This window comes from Rhinoraja longicauda, chromosome 20 (assembly GCF_053455715.1).
Source record: "Rhinoraja longicauda isolate Sanriku21f chromosome 20, sRhiLon1.1, whole genome shotgun sequence".
Taxonomy (NCBI): Eukaryota; Metazoa; Chordata; class Chondrichthyes; order Rajiformes; family Arhynchobatidae; genus Rhinoraja; species Rhinoraja longicauda.
Window position 1 is genome coordinate 2448055 of NC_135972.1, and position 16335 is coordinate 2464389.

Genomic DNA, 16335 nt, shown 5'->3' on the forward strand with positions numbered 1-16335 from the left:
TTTAGTGTTCTTTGGCTGGTTTTACGTGAGGGGGGGGACTTTATTTTAATCTCTTACCTTGACAGAGATGCGATTTTTTACCATATCGTATCTCCGTCCACACTGCGGCCTAACATTGAGGAGCTGGCAGCCTTTGCTAGAGACCGACTTTGGGAGCGCCAACTGCGGGAGCCTGCAGGACTTAACATCGTGGAGCTCGCGATCCCTGTCGGGGATCTACCTCGGAGCTCTAACGGCGGGAGCCAGGGGATTTTAACATCGTGGAGCTCGCGGTCTCTGGTTGGAGACCGACTTCGGGAGCTCCAGGCCACAGGAGCTTCGACCGCCCCGGTGCGGGAGCTTCGACTGCCCCGGTGGATGGTTCGACTGCCCCGACCGCGGGAGAAAAATGAGGGAAGATTACACTTTATTGCCATCCATCACAGTGAGGAATGTGGGGAATCCGCTGTGGTGGATGTTTATGTTAACTTTTATGTAGTTATGTGTCTTGTTGCTTTTTTTAGTATGGCTGTTTGGTAATATGAATATCACATTACCTTAATTGGTACACGTGGCAATAAACTGACTTTTGAAACATGACAGAGGATTGATTGACACTAGACTTGTTGAGCAACAACATGCTAAGTAAGCTTGTTGCTTTTGTTTTTAATCTATATTTCTCTCATATAACTTTCTATCTACTCTGAAAGATTACTTTAGTGAAACATTTTTTGTCAAATAAAAGAGAACAATGATCGCAAACAATAATTTATAATCATGTTAACATCTCTAAAGACCACATGATTGTAATCATTGTTCCAGAACCCTACCACACACTAGATTGATTATTTAAAAACTTTAATTATCAGAGATATTCATCGGGCCTATCACACTGGCTTTCCCAAATTTGACCTTCAAATTCAAACTCCTTCCTCGCATTGAGCGGTAAAATAAGGAATATCATTCAACCCATTGAGTCATAAAGTGATACAGCAGCAGAACAGGCCCTTCAGCCCAACTTGCCCATGCTGGCCAAGATGCCTCACCCAAGCGAATAGCCAGGACTCTAGAAATCCGGCCTGGCTGAGCCGGCAGATCAATTCCCACAGCCGACCTCCGAGGCCGACTTTGCTGGCAGGTGTCTCGGCCCCTGGCGGCCGAAGGCGGACTGTTCAACTCCTCTCGGAAGCCGTGACCTCTGTTGGTCCGGCAAAACGGATTATCCAGCAAGGCTCTGGAACCAAGGGTGCCGAAAAAATCAGTGGTGGACCTGTACTTACCACCCTCTGTGTGAGAAAGTTGCCATTCAGGTTCCCATTATATCTTTCTCCTCTCACTGTAAACCTGTGCCATCTAGTTCTTGACTTCTCTACCCTGGGAAAAAGACTCTACCTTCACCCTATCAATTCCCTCATGATTTCATACATCTCTATAAGATCACCCCTCAGTCTCCTTGGCTCCAAGGAATAAAGTCCTAGTCTGCCCAAGCTCTCCCTATAGCTCAAGCCCTCGAGTCCTGGCAACATCCTCGTGAATCTTTACAGTATTCTTTCCTGGTTTAGGCAAGGTTTCCAAATCTGAACCCAGTACAACAAGTGCAGCTTCACCAATGTCTTGCAAAACCACAACACAACATCCCAACCTCTATATTCAATGCCCTCTATTCACTTTTGGCGAACTATGTACCTGTTCTCCCAGGTCCCTCTGTTCTACAACACTTATATTGTCTACTCCATACGCTATGCAGTAAATCGTTCCACGAGACCATTACTAACTGATTTTTTTAAGATACAAATATCTCCATCCCCACTATTTTCTTAAACTGAAACTATTGAAGTAGTAATGTGCATCAGATAACCCTTTCAATATTACCAATGGGTAGTTTCTCCCATCATCATTTTGGCAAGACATGCAGATGGCCTTTTAATTATTTTAATATTTAAAATAATTTTTTTAAATATGACCATCAATCTGAAAGTATGCAACTTTGATATTTCTCAAGATCATAGTCAATTCCAAATCGGGAAAAGAAAATGACTTTTTGGAAAAATAAACACACAGAAACCAGCAGAATGTTAGATTTCCTTTTCCAAAAGGCCATGGATGTGCAGTCAAATAGCATTTATAAAAATTAAAAAGTTGTGTAAAATAAGGATATCAAAGAATAAGGAGCAAAAGCTCTTTAACTGGAAATGAGGCCCAGATCTACATGATCCCACTGAATAGACAGGTCAAATGACATTCTCCTTTCCTATATAAAATAAGACAAAGTGCTGGAGTAACTCAGCAGGTCAGGTAGCATCGCTGGAGAACATAGGATAGATGATGTTTCGGGTCGGGACTGACTAAAGGAACTGCAGATGCTAGAATCTTGAGTAAAACACAAAGTGCTGGAGGAACACAGGCAGCATCTGTGGAGGGAATTGCCAGACGACATTTCAGGACAGGACCCTTCTTCAGTCTGAGATACTCCAGTGTTTTACAGAAGGCTTGCTTGTCCAAATTATTCTCTGGCACCAGCTGGCTTTTTAGGTGATACAGCTGTTGGCTCGCAGATCACAGGAGAGAAGTGCCAGCGGTATACATATCATACAAAGCCCTTCATGAGTGCGAGTCTGCAAGTCAATGTGTGATCAAATTACTCACATTCGGCATAAAGAAGTCACTTCCTGGTTATTAGAGTCACACAGCACGAAAACAGACCCTTTGGCCCAACTTGTCCCTGCTTACCAAGATCTACATTGATCCCATTTCCCCCAAGTTTGGCCATATGCTCTAAACATTGGCTGCTCATATGCCTGTCCAAATGGAAAAAGTATTTTAAAGGCAGTTGTTGTATCTGACTCAATTACCACCACTGGTAGCTCGTTCCATCACCCTCTGTGTAAAAAAATTGCCCCTCAGATTCCTATTAAATCTTCCCCCTCTCACCTTAACCCTATGTCCTCTAGTTCTTGATTCCACGTAGCCTAGGAAAATGACTGTTGTTGTTGATGGCTGATGGATGGGAAAAATCAGTGTGACAGAGATGGTGCAGTGCAATGTTGAGATACTGATCTTTTTAACTTCTCTGGTAAAATCATCAAATGTTTTCAGAAGTCTGTTGCTGTGGATACCATCAGCCATTTAGTACTGTGCCCTATGTACCTCTCATTCCTACCTTCTTCAAGAGGAACACCATTCAGATGCAATAGAATACATCTCTGCTCTCTAACTTGTAATCAAAACACCAAGCTGAATTAGTGGCATACCTTGAGATTGTCTGCTTTGATCTGTGGTTTCACACCTTACCCTTCAATATCTCTAGTCTCCCTCTCCCCTGACTCTCAGACTGAAGAAGGGCCTCAACTCGCAACGTCACCCATTCACCCTAGAGATGCTGCCTGTCCCAGAATTTTGTGTCTATGCTGAATTAGTTGACCAGTTACTCACAACCATATTTTCTGATTCCTCCAGAAAAGCTTGTGCTGATTCCTTTAATGTGGTGCTGGCTTACAAATCACACTCCAGCACATACTTCCACTCGCTCCCAACAAAATACAAAACAGGACCTCAGCTGCCCTTAAAATTATACTGATCCCAGAAATTGCTGAGATGCGCATTCTGTATCTTGGGTCAATGCACTTATTTCTCAGATTTTGTCTCCAAGAGGCATTTCTAGCCTTCTGGTAAAGTAAATTGAAAATGGTATTTCAGTTTGTCAATGCTTAGGAATGGACTGTCTGAATAATCAGTAAACCTTTGATTAATGAAAGCGAACCAGTTTGTAATATGGGTGATGAAGTTAAATGATTTTTCTGTATATATTTTAAAAGGATGAAGGATATATACAGATATTTCTGTGGGGTTAGAAAAACATTTCATGAAGTTCTTCATACGAGACAGTTAGCTAATGTTAAAGTTTTAGGAATTAAAGGCAAATTACTTGGCCAGTTATCAAATTGATTGAGTCACCAGAGATGATGTAGATATAATGTACAAAAAAAATCTAATTAAATAAATAAATGCGTCCTGTCATGTTTCAAAAGGATGTGTGGAGTCAGTTATTTAGCATCTTTCAATCCATTTGCATAGTGGGAAAGAAAGCCATACTTGCAAGTTTTGCAATTACCCGTCAATGGCAGGTGATGAAGATTGAAATATTAACCTGCCAAAATAAATCTAAGGGCTAAAGGAATCAAGGGATATGGGGAAAAAGCAGGAACGGGGTACTGATTTTAGATGTTCAGCCTTGATCATATTGAATGGCAGTACTGGCTTGAAGGGCTGAATGGCCTACTCCTGCACCTCCGTTTCTAAAGTTTGGTTGATCATTATTCCCCCCCCCCCCCCATTCTCCTGTCTTCTCCCCATAACCCCGGACGTCGGCACTAATCAAGAATTTATCTAACTCTGCCTTAAAAATATCCATTGACTTGGCCTCCACAGCCTTCTGTGACAATGAATTCAACAGATTCACCACCTGTTAGTACGTTAGAGAACATATTATAATGAATGTGTAGGAAGAAAACTGCAGATGTTGGTTAAAATCGAAGGTAGACACAAAATGCTGGAGTAACTCAGCGGGAAGAAGGGTCTCGACCCGAAACGTCACCCATTCCTTCTCTCCCGAGATGTTGCCTGACCCGCTGAGTTACTCCAGCATTTTGTGCCTACCTTCCATATTATAATGAATGCTGTCCTGTGCAAGCTTTTTGGTGGAGCTATCCCACATGTACACTTAACAATTATATTAATTTGCGGAGATGGTATTTACTTTTAACTCCTAACGGTACAAAATCTTGCTATTTGGATATGGGAATATTGGATTCAAAGCTTTTGATGTGCAGAAAATGAAAGAAAATGTGGTCTTCATTTTTCTGTATGGCCTCTGGCTGCATGATCCAAGCTCATAGTCAAATAACAGCTTTTTCCGCTGGACTGAAGCATCCATACATCACATTATCCATCTTGACTACACAAACAAATATTGGGCTGCATTTTGGGAACAGCTCTGCCTAAGCCAACCAGCAATTGCAGAGTTGTGGATGTAACCCAGTCCATATCACAGACCAGACTTTCCACCATTGACGCCACATACATTTCAAGCTGTCACGGAAAGCAGCCAACATAATCAACTGCTCCCACCCCAGTTCCTTCTTCTCTCTGCTCTTGCTGACAGATGGTGCAGAAGCTCGAAAGTTCGCACCACTAGATTCAGGACATCTTCTTCCCCTCTTAGCAGACATCTGAACGATGGGCTACAGTCCCAATTCCCAACTACCTCATTGCGGACACTGGACTTTGAACTATTACACCATAATGCTGAGAAACTGAATTCAACACTGTATCTTTCTGTTTTCTTTACCTTTTGTGCTTGAGTTTGAACTGATTGTATTCATGATTTGGATAGCATGCAAAAGCTTTTTGGGACAATAATAAACCTATATTAATTTTCCATGTTCTCAATCAGGATGCTATAATTCACCTCAAACACCTTTTTACCAATGACAGGATGAAAGAACACATGTGTAGGAAAATAACTAGTCTCAAGAAGGGTCTCGACCCGAAACGTCACCCATTCCTTCTCTCCTGAGATGCTGCCTGATCTGCTGAGTTACTCCAGCATTTTGTGTCTACCTTCGGATGAAAGAACACATGTGGATTTCCATTCCAGACCTCTGTACTGGAGGTAGTAGATGTTTTTACGGATACAGTTGTGATGCCACAGCAACGGAATTGCTTTATTATTGTCACGTCCTGAGGTAGTGAAAAGCTTTGTTTTGCATGCTACCCAAACAGATCAGACAATACTATACTTAAATATAATCAAACTCAAATAAAATAGATAGAGCAACAGGAAAGATACAGAGTGCAGAATATAGTTCTCAGTATTGTAGCGCATCAGTTCCACATACAAAGTTCCAATATCCACAATGGGGTAGAGGTGAATCGGACAGTACTTATGGAAGGACTGTTCAGAAGCCTGATAACCTAGGAGAAGCAGCTGTTCCTGAGTCTGGTGGGGTGCCTTCAAGCTTCTGTATCTTCTGCCAGATGGGAGGAAGAGGAATTGACTGGGATATGAAGGATCTTTGATCTTGTTGGATGCTTTTCCGAAGCTGCGTGAAGCGTAGATGGAGTCGATGGTGGGGAGTCTGGTCCGTGTGATGGGCACCAACAATACATTTTTGTACCCTCACAAGTTGTACAATTTTTACACTGTGCCTTGGTAAAGATGACAATCATAAATCTAAATTAGATATTAAAAAGAGCTGATCTGGCAGATTTTTCAAATCACAATAAGTGAGGATGAAAGATTATAAAACAAGAAAGTGTCAGAGACACGTTAGCAGCTCGGGCAGAGGCGAGGGATCTGTGCCCCTGCCTCCTCCAGCACTAGAGCACAGGCCTCACCCTCCCTCTCCCCTCCCCTCCACACCCGTCTTCCTCCACCCCTTCTTCCTTCACCTTTCCCCACCTAGGATCCTTTACTTCATCTCCCTCTCCCCATCCCTCTACCTCATCTCCCTTCCTGTCCCTCTCCCCATCTCACATCCTCTCCCCACCTCCTCTTCCTCCATCTCCCCAACCCCCTCTACCTCTCCCCCATCTGCTACCCCTATCTCCTCTTCCCCATCTCCTCTTCCCCCACATCCTCCTCCCCATCTCCCTTCCTCTCCCCCCTCTCTCCCCATCGCCCTCTGTCTCCCCATCTCCCTTCCTCTCCCCCATCTCTCCCCATCGCCCTGTCTCCCCATCTCCCTTCCTCTCCCCCATCTCCCCCTCCCCCAACTCCCCCATCTCCCTCTCCCCCATCTCCCTCTCTCTCCCTCCCTCTCCCCATCTCCCTTCCTCTCTCCCCCATCTCCCCCCCCTCTCACCCCTTCTCTCCCCCATCTCCCCCCCTCTCTCCCCATCTCCCTCCCTCTCTCCCCCATCTCCCTCCCTCTCTCCCACCCCCCCCCCTCCCTCCCTCTCCCTCCCTCTCTCCCAACCCCCCCCCTCGCCCCCCGCCCCGGGCCCACACCCACACCTGCTGCGCGAGACAACTCTTCACTTCCTCCAGGTCTCCGTTCTTCACGGCCCAGATGACGTCGGTGGGCGACATGGCGGCGGCGGCGGCGGGCGGGAGCGAGCTGTCGGCGTCGGTGGGCGACATGGCGGGCGGGAGCGGGCTGTCGGCGGCGTCGGTGTGCGACATGGCGGCTAGCGGGCAGCGGCGCCGGTGTGGTGGGCGGGCGGGCGGGCGGGAGGGAGCGGTCTGTCTGCGGGCGGTGACGGGAGCGGGCTGTCTGCGGGAGCGCGCGGGGTGGTGACGGGAGCGCGCTGGGGGAAGGGTGAAGGAAATGCGCGCCCTCGGGGAAGGCGATCAGTGCCGCACTTCCGGGCCCACCGGAAACCGGGTCGCGCTCCGTTTCCCCGGGCAACGGGGCGGGGGATGAAGTAAGGGGTCATGGAGGGGAGGGTCATGGAGGGGAGGGTCATGGAGGGGAGGGTCATGGAGGGGAGGGTCATGGAGGGGAGGGTCATGGAGGGGAGGGTCATGGAGGGGAGGGTCATGGAGGGGAGGGTCATGGAGGGGAGGGTCATGGAGGGGAGGGTCATGGAGGGGAGGGTCATGGAGGGGAGGGTCATGGAGGGGGGGGGTCATGGAGGGGGTTTGGTCATGGAGGGGGGGTCATGGAGGGGGTTTGGTCATGGAGGGGGTTTGGTCATGGAGGGGGTTTGGTCATGGAGGGGGTTTGGTCATGGAGGGGGGGGTCATGGAGGGGGTTTGGTCATGGAGGGGGGGTCATGGAGGGGGTGGTCATGGAAGGGGAGGGGTGGTCATGGAAGTTGGTCATGGAGGGAGGGTGGTCATGGAGGGGGGGGATTGGTCATGGAGGTTGATCATGGAGGGGGTGTGGGAGGCGAGGCGAGTAGTGCAGAGGGTTGTGAGGGAGGCAGGGTGTTAGAGGAGTTGTGCAGAGGGGGAGAGAGCGGATGAGAGGGGAGGGGATGAGTGGGGTGGGGATGAGGGGGGAGGGGAGGAGAGGGGTGGGGATGAGGGGGGGATGGGATGAGAGGGGTGGGGAGGAGAGGGGAGGGGAGGAGAGGGGTGGGGATGAGGGGGGAGGGGATGAGAGGGGAGGAGAGTGGAGTGGAGTGGTGCTAGACCCACCGGCCTGCATTTTGCCCATATCCATTAGACCAGTGCTTCTTAAACTGGTGAATGGTGCACCGAAGGGTGAATGAAATTATTCTGGGGTGAATGAAACTAGAGGGGTGAATGACTTAATTTATTCAGATACTTATATATTTTTTTCTCACAAGGGAGAATGACGAAAATTACCAAAAAACATAAGAAGATTTAGTCGAGGGTGAATGAAATTTTGTGATAAAGACTCAAGGGTGAATGACACTGAAATAGTTTCAGAAGCGAAGCACTGCATTAGATCTTTTCTATGCATTTACCTGGCCAAGTGTCTTTTAAAAAAACAGGTATAGTCCCTGGCTCAAACTACCTCCTCTGGCAGCTTGTTCCATGCACCCACCACCCTTTGTGTGGAAAAAGTTGCCCTTCATGCTCATATAAAATTTATCCTCTCTCATCATAAATGATTTCCCTATTCTTGATAAAAATCTAAGCATTCACTCTATCTGTCCATTGGTATGTTAAAGACAACTCTGGAATATTGTATTCAACAGTTTTGATGTGCCTATGTCCCTTAGTTCTTGATTTCAAGAGAGAGTTAAATGTAGCTCAAGGGATCAAGGGACATGGGGAAAAAAACGGAATGGGGTTCTGATTTTGGATGATCAGCCATGATCACATTGAATGCTGGTGCTGGCTCAAAGGGCCGAATGGCCTACTCCTGCACTTATTTTCTATGTTTCTATTCCCCGACTCTGGGTAAAAGATTCTGTGCATTCACCCTATCAATTCCCTCATGATTTTGTACACCTCTTTAAGATTATCCCTCAGCTTCCTGCGCTCCAAGGAATAAAGTCCTAGCCTGCCCAACCTCTCCCTATAGCTCATGCCCTTGAGTCATGACAAAATCATCATGAATCTTCTCCAGCATAATGACATCCTTCCAAAAGCAGGGTGACCAAAATTGAACACAATAATGCTAATGTGGCCTCACCAATGTCTTATCTAACTGAAACATAATGTCCCACCTTCTATACTCAATACCCTGACTGATGAAGGCCAATGTAACAAAAGCCTTCACGACTACCCTATCTTCCATTGACACCACTTTCAGGGAAGTGTTGTAGAGCTGTACATGATGGAACCAAGCCCTCCATGACGAGTTGGCTTCACCCAATCCAAGTATCTGTTGAAATGTCTTTTGAAAGTCACAATTGTATCCACTTCTATCACATCCTCTGGCAGCTTACTCCAGTTACGGACTACCCCCTGAGTGAAAAGATCGCCCCTGAGGTCCCTCTTAAATATCTCCTCTCTTGCCTTAAGCCTATGCCCTCTAGTTTTAGAATCCTCTACCATAGGAAAAAAACTGTGTGTTCACTTTATCCTTGCTCCTCATGATCTTGTACACCTCAATAAGGTCACCCCTCAGCTTCCTGCACTCCAAAGACGATGTCCAAGCTTATCTGACTTCTCCCTAAACTGTTTATGTATGTGTTGTTAGGTTTGTGTGGTATTGTATGTTCTTTTTTAGTACCTGCACGGATGTACAGGACGTTGTGTTTAAATGTGCTATACAAATAAAATTGACTTGACTTGACTTGACTATAATTCAAACCCGTAAAGCAACATCCTGGTGAATCATTCCAATTTAATGACATCCTTCCTGTAACAACCACCAAAACTGTACACGCTACTCAAACTGTGGTCTCACCAATGATTTGTACAGCTCCATCACGATGTCCCATTTCTACACTTCAGTCACCGAAAGATTTGTTTGATCCCAACGACTTAAATCTTAAATGAATTCGCATTTTCACCCAACAAACAGCTAACAATGGCCTGTTTCATTTATCATCGTTACTTTTTTGCATATTTTTCATTAATTGTTCTTTATCTCTCCACATCACCGTCTACATCTCTCGTTTCCCTTTCCCGTGACTTTCAGTCGGAAGAAGGGTCTCGACCCGAAACGTCACCCATTCCTTCTCTCCAGAGATGCTGCCTGTTACTCCATCTTTTTGTGTCTATCTTTCCTGAACTTGTCAGTCTTGCCCTTCACGCTAACGCCTCCTGTAGTCTTTGTCCTGCCCTTTCCAGTATTCCAGCTTCCTTCCCCACTCTACAATCAGTGTGAAAAGATAGCTGTGTTGAATTGGGTACCAAGATAACTATATCATGTAAGCCACAGGATCGTGGTATTCCAATCATGTCTGGATCAGAAGCAGATTATCCCTGGGATGTTGCACCAAGTCAGGAAAAGCTATTAGTATTGATAACACTATTTGTGTTATACAGTATAAAGTGGTGGTACCAGAGATTGGTATTAGATTGCCACTTTTTTTACTCGTGTCATCACACAGCTGTTTGCCAATAGCAAGCAAATTTTAATGCCACGTGGTTGGCCTCTGCAAGATCCTTGACAGTGCATGTGTCATGCAGCATGTCACAGCTCAGGAGATGTTCCATAGTCTGGAGGCCCCGTCCACACGCAGTCTGCCGCATCTTCAGTACATCCCCACTTCAGCATGTTCCATTTGCTCCTCCCCATGCCTGTCCGCAGTCTGTTGAGACTGCGCTAGGTTATCCATGGTTGGTCGGAACCTGGTGGGAGTTTCTCAAAGGGATCGATTGCCATGGGAATGTCTTCCGGAGATTTCCCTAGTCTCCCTTCCCAGAGTTTGAGTTCTGGACGATGCACTGCAGTCCAGGGGATGGACAGAAGAGAGGAAACTTCTGCGTGATTTCAAACGCTGAGGTAGCAAAGGGTGGTCATGTAGGGGGTGTCTTTCATCCACTGATTGTCTGAGACGTTCTTTTTGACTGGCTGCGGCTCTTCTGATTCCAGGGGGTGCAATGCCAGAGAGTAGGTGGATGTTGTCCGTCTGGGTAGGTTTCATGCGTCCACTGATGCAGCGACAGCTTATGTTTAGCACAGGATCAATCTTCCTTGCATGAGCTGAGCACTCCCAGACTGCACAGGCATACTCGGCAGTGGAGAAGCAGAGAGCCAGAGCTGGTGATCGAATGGTTTTAGAATTTGCTCCCCATTTTGAGGTACTCAGCTTGCTAAGAAGAGTATTTCTGGAACGGACTTTTCCTTTAAGCTTGGTGATATGTGCTTTGTAGGTCAGAGATCATCAAGAGTCACACCAACATAGACTGGATTGTCACAGTGCTCCAATCTGACTCCATTCCATATGATCTTCATCCTTCGATTTGCATACTTGTTGTTGCCACTGTGATAGTTTGACATTTCTACGGCATGGTTATTCAGGTGATTTTTGAGTATGGGTGTCGAGACAGTGTGATCGTATTATTGTCAAACACTGACACATGCCTTACCTTCAGTAAACACAATTATATTCAAAACAATTATTTGTTTTGAATAAATCATTTTTCTTATGAAACTAATGAGCTTCATCCCTGTAGCTGATGTCAAGCGTTGTTCCTTTATGGCAGGCAATAACATTTCCCCTCATCCCCCAGTCAATGTAATAAAGGTAATCGGATTTAATTTGGCAGCCTCAGGCCTTTCTGCAGCCAGAGAAACCGTTGATAACCACAAAAAATTCACAAAGGTCTATAACTGTCATAAAGTGATGTAATCTCACCTAATGTAACACCGGCACAATATTCTGCGGCAAATTCCATTTCCAAGCTGTTTCCACAGATTAATTCTGCCCGGCACCACACGCTTGCAACCGTTCTGCGTTGAATGCGAAATGATGGAGCGTTCACTTAAATTGAACTTCCCTGCAACTCTCTTAACAAAATGTTTTTAAAGAGTTTTGTTGAAATCTGACAAGATTATTCAGCAGTTGTTGAGTGTGAGGCGTTTGCTCTGTTTGCAGGGCAGAGGAAGCCAGATCTGATAAATGGAAATTGATTTCAATTTTCTGCCTGCCTTGTAATTTTGCATTCCCTCAACACAAGTCAGATGCCAGTCTATGGTCTGGTTATACAGCGGTAATAACATAGTTCACTGCTGACCCAGGGGAAATGTACGTTCTAATCAACCTTTACATGTTTCTCTCCTTTTGATCTTTCTCAAAAAGAGAATCGAAATAATATAAAATAACATGGTTTTTTTCATTGAAAGGCAGCATGGAAAGGGGGCCACTGAGTCCACGCCAACCATTGATCCTCCGCTTTTGCATTGCAATTTGACAGAGGCCAATTAACTTACAAACCCGCACGTCTTTGGGGAGTGGTAGGAAACCAGAGCTCCCGGAGGAAACCCACGTGGTCACAACGAGAATGTGCAAACTCCACTTAGACAGCACTCAAGGTCAGGATTGAACCCGTGTCTCTGGTGCTGTGAGGCAGTGGCTCGACCAACTGCGCCACCGTGCTGCTAATCTGAATTCCACAGATTAAGTGCCTTGAGATTCTTGAATCAGTTGTGGTGTCAGTATGAGTAAAAAGGAACTGTAGATGCTGGTTTAAACCGAAGATAGACACAAAAAGTTGGAGTAACTCAGCAGACCAGGCAGCATCTCTGGAGAGGATAAGGGAAATGAGAGATATAGACGGTGATGTGGAGAGATAAAGAACAATGAATGAAAGATATGCAGGCTGTTTGTTGGGTGAAAATGAGAAGCTGGTGCAACTTGGGTGGGGGAGGAATAGAGAGAGAGGGAATGTAACTTTTTTGCACATGTTTCATTCATTGTTCTTTATCTCTCCACATCACCGTCCATGCCTTTTGTTTCCCTTGTCTGAAGAAGGGTCGCAACCCGAAATGTCACCCATTCCTTTTCTCCAGAGATGCTGCCTGTCCCGCTGAGTTACTCCAGCTATGGTGTCAGTATGATGCAGTTAGAATTGGTCATTCACATTGGTGGAACGAGCTGCCGGTGGAGGAGGTTGTGGCAGGTACTATAACAGCATTTAAAATGCCCTTGGACAGGCACATGGTTGAGAGGGATAGAAAGCAAACACAGACAAATGGACCTACCTTAGATGGGACCTCGTTAGTGGCATGGCTAAGTTGGGTTGAAGAGCATGTTTTGGCTACGACTATAACTCTCATTCACTATAACATCCTCAAAACAGGAGAGTGAAGCTTTTATCACAAGCTGCAATCAAACTCATGTCCCAGGAATCAACCATGTTAGTTCGGTATGGACAATGTGGGCCGAAGGGCCTCTGGTGTGCTGTACTGTTTTATGTGATAAATATTACTAAACTCCTGCCTCCCATGGGTGCCATGCAAATGGTTGACTGCCAGCACTTGCTATAAAGGGGCCTTTCTGAGAAATGTGTTCCCCAGATTAATGGCTCCCAACCTTTCTCATCTACGGCCGAAAATAGATCAAATATTTGGACTCGTGGCCCATATTTTAAGAAAGCACGATAAATGATTCGACAACTGCATCAAAATGGTTTTGAGTCTTCCGTTTAGTTGATTGTTTTATTATTTTTTGGTCGCCGTGTACCGAGGTACAGTGAAAAGCTTTAACGTAATAATCACAAAATTAACGCACTGAACAAAAATTGAATGAAACAATTTGAAAGCCAAAACAAAGCGTGAAGTAAAAGTGCGAGAGAGTTTTCTGCAACGCATGGTGCTTGCTCCTTCCTGCCTGCACCTTGCGTGCTGAGACTTGCACAACTGCAAGGCTGCATCTCAAACATTTCCACAACTTTTGCTGGGATTTTTCATGAACTTTCAGTGGAATTTTCCATGATTTTTAAGGATTTTTTTTGGATTTCCCCCCAGCCTCAAACATTTGCTGCCCAATTTTAGGCCTTGGCTGGGAGTCAAGAGTCGAAATGGATTCATTAACATATGTCCCGAAACGGAACAATGAAATCCTTACTTGCAGAGGGTGTGCACAGCGCCTTGGGGATGTGGGAGGAAACCGGAGCACCCAGAGAAAACCCACACGATCACAGGGAGAACGTACAAACTCCACACAGACAGCACCCCTAGTCATGAGCGAACCCAGGCCTTTGGCGCTGTAAGACAGCAACTCTACCGCTGCAGCACTGTGCCTCACTTACTAACTAACTAACTCCCAAACTAACAAAGACATGAGTCGTCACATATACATTTTATGTGGTTTTCCCAATTTAAATGCCACGGATTCAGTGGCTTAAGATTCCTGAATCCATTGTCCCGTAAACACAAGGAACTGCAGAGGCAGGCAGCTTGAGCAAAACACAAAGTTCTGGAGAACTCAACTGACGAGCCTCTGTGCAGAACATGAATTAATGGTCGTGTTCCTGCCAGCTAATATGATAAAAATCATATTAGTTTTGCTTAAAAATACCTGTTACCTGTTACTAATAAAAATATTTCCTGTTTTCAGTTCTTCAGCTATTAAAATGATGGCTAATGAAAAGTTACAGAGAACAGTTTTGAAGACGAGTTGTGGGTATTGAGATAATCGTGTGGCAGGGCTATAATATGATAATGTGCACCAGGGCTACACTTGTGAAATATAGGAACTGCAAATCCAATACATATAGATTTGTGCTGATTAGACCATGTTAATAAACAAATTGTTGTAAGATATACCTTGTAGCACATTTCTGAAATTACATAAATTATTAAGCAGCTATATTTTCAGAAATACAATTCTAATTCTCACCCAAATAAGAATCTCTCTCTATTAAAGCCTTCAGCCGAAAATAATATTAGATTTTGTAGCTATTAAGTATCCCAAAAATAAATAATAACCTGAAGCTACTACAGTGCTAACATTTCTTTGAATAGAGAAAATCAGGGAGAAAATGTACATTTTAATGTTCTACACGCTGATAAACTGCCACAGACAGCTTCGGAACTATCAGTAGAAGCTCCACTGTGAAGCTCTTCGTTGTAATGAAGGAACAGGGCTGGGCACATCCCCCACAGTGTTTGGAACTGAATGGCATCATGTCCTGAGACACAATGTGCAGGTTTGCTAGAAGCTTTAGACTTTGTAGTTTGTACGTTCTCCCCGTGACCTGCGTGGGTTTTCTCCGAGATCTTCGGTTTCCTCCCACACTCCAAAGACGTGCAGGTTTGTAGGTTAATTGACTGGGTAAATGTAAAAATTGTCCCTGGTGTGTGTCGGATAGTGTTAATGTGCGGGGATCGCTGGGCGGCGCAGACTTGGTAGGCCGAAAGGGCCTGTTTCCACGCTGTAGAATCTAAATCTAAAAATCTTTAGAGATAGAGTAGAAACAGGCCCTTCAGTCCACCGAGTCTGCACCAACCAGCCATCATCCTGTTCACTAACACGATCCTACACACGAGGGCCAATTTACAATTTTACCAAAGACAGTTAACCTACAAACCCTCATGTCTTTGGAGTGTGGGAAGAAACCGGAGCACCTGGAGGAAACCCACGCAGATCACAGGGAGAACGTACAAACTCCTTACAGACAGCACCCGTAGTCAGGGTCGAAGCCAAGTCTCTGGTACTGTAGGGCAGCAACTCTACTGCTGCGCCACTGTGCCACCCTTAAAGCGGCCCAATATATCTTACATTGCCTGATCTGGGTCCAAGTTGGATTCTACGCTGTACTGTTCTATGTAACGTGGTAGTCTGAAGAAGGATCTCGATCCGAAACGTCACTTATTCCGTTTCTCCAGAGATGCTGCCCGACCCGCTGTGTTACTCCAGCACTCTGTGAAACGTCACCTATCCATGTTCTCCAGAGATGTTGCCTGACCCGCTGAGTTACTCCAGCACTTCATGTCCTTTTGTGTAAACCAGCATCTTCAGTTCCTTGTTTCTACTATTTGCCTGATAACAACAGATTTAAAGGAGCCTTCTGCAATGGAGGTATTGGGTGACAGGCCTAGTGCTGTGTCCCAAAGTGGTCATGATGATGGTGTCTCAGCGATCTCTCAGGATCCTCTTGTCTGAGCTGAGCTCGTGGACTTGCTCCAGAGGTAATCCCCCGCCATATTTTAATACGTCAGCAGGGATTTCTCTGCTCCAGATGCCTAGTTTGGCATTAATCCTGGCCACTGCACTTGTGGGGGATATCAAGCCTTTGTACGTGTGTGCGGAGGAGTGTACACGGAGGAAACTCGCAAGATTGGTGACAGGGCTGAAAGACTTCCATTACACGGACAGATCAGAGAAAATCAATAAAAGAATTGTTAAAGATGTGCAAAACCTTGTGTGCTTTTGATTAGGAACAATTACTTCCAACAGCTGAAAGGTGGTGAGAGCCTGTCACACGCTGCCAGGGGTGGTGGTTGAAGCAGATACTCAGGTGGCATTTAAACAACGTTT

At 45.5% G+C, this 16335-nt stretch overlaps 1 protein-coding gene across 1 annotated transcript in view; it reads right to left on the reverse strand.

Annotated features, from left to right (window-relative positions):
- mtpn (myotrophin) overlaps positions 1 to 7291 on the reverse strand; it is a 28908-nt gene extending 21617 nt beyond the window's left edge. Inside the window, exon 1 of the mRNA XM_078416461.1 lies at positions 6995 to 7291. Coding sequence (XP_078272587.1) covers positions 6995 to 7162 — 168 coding nt within the window. The 5' untranslated portion in view covers positions 7163 to 7291. The remainder of the gene's footprint in view (positions 1 to 6994) is intronic.
- Between the last annotated feature and the right edge of the window lie 9044 nt (positions 7292 to 16335).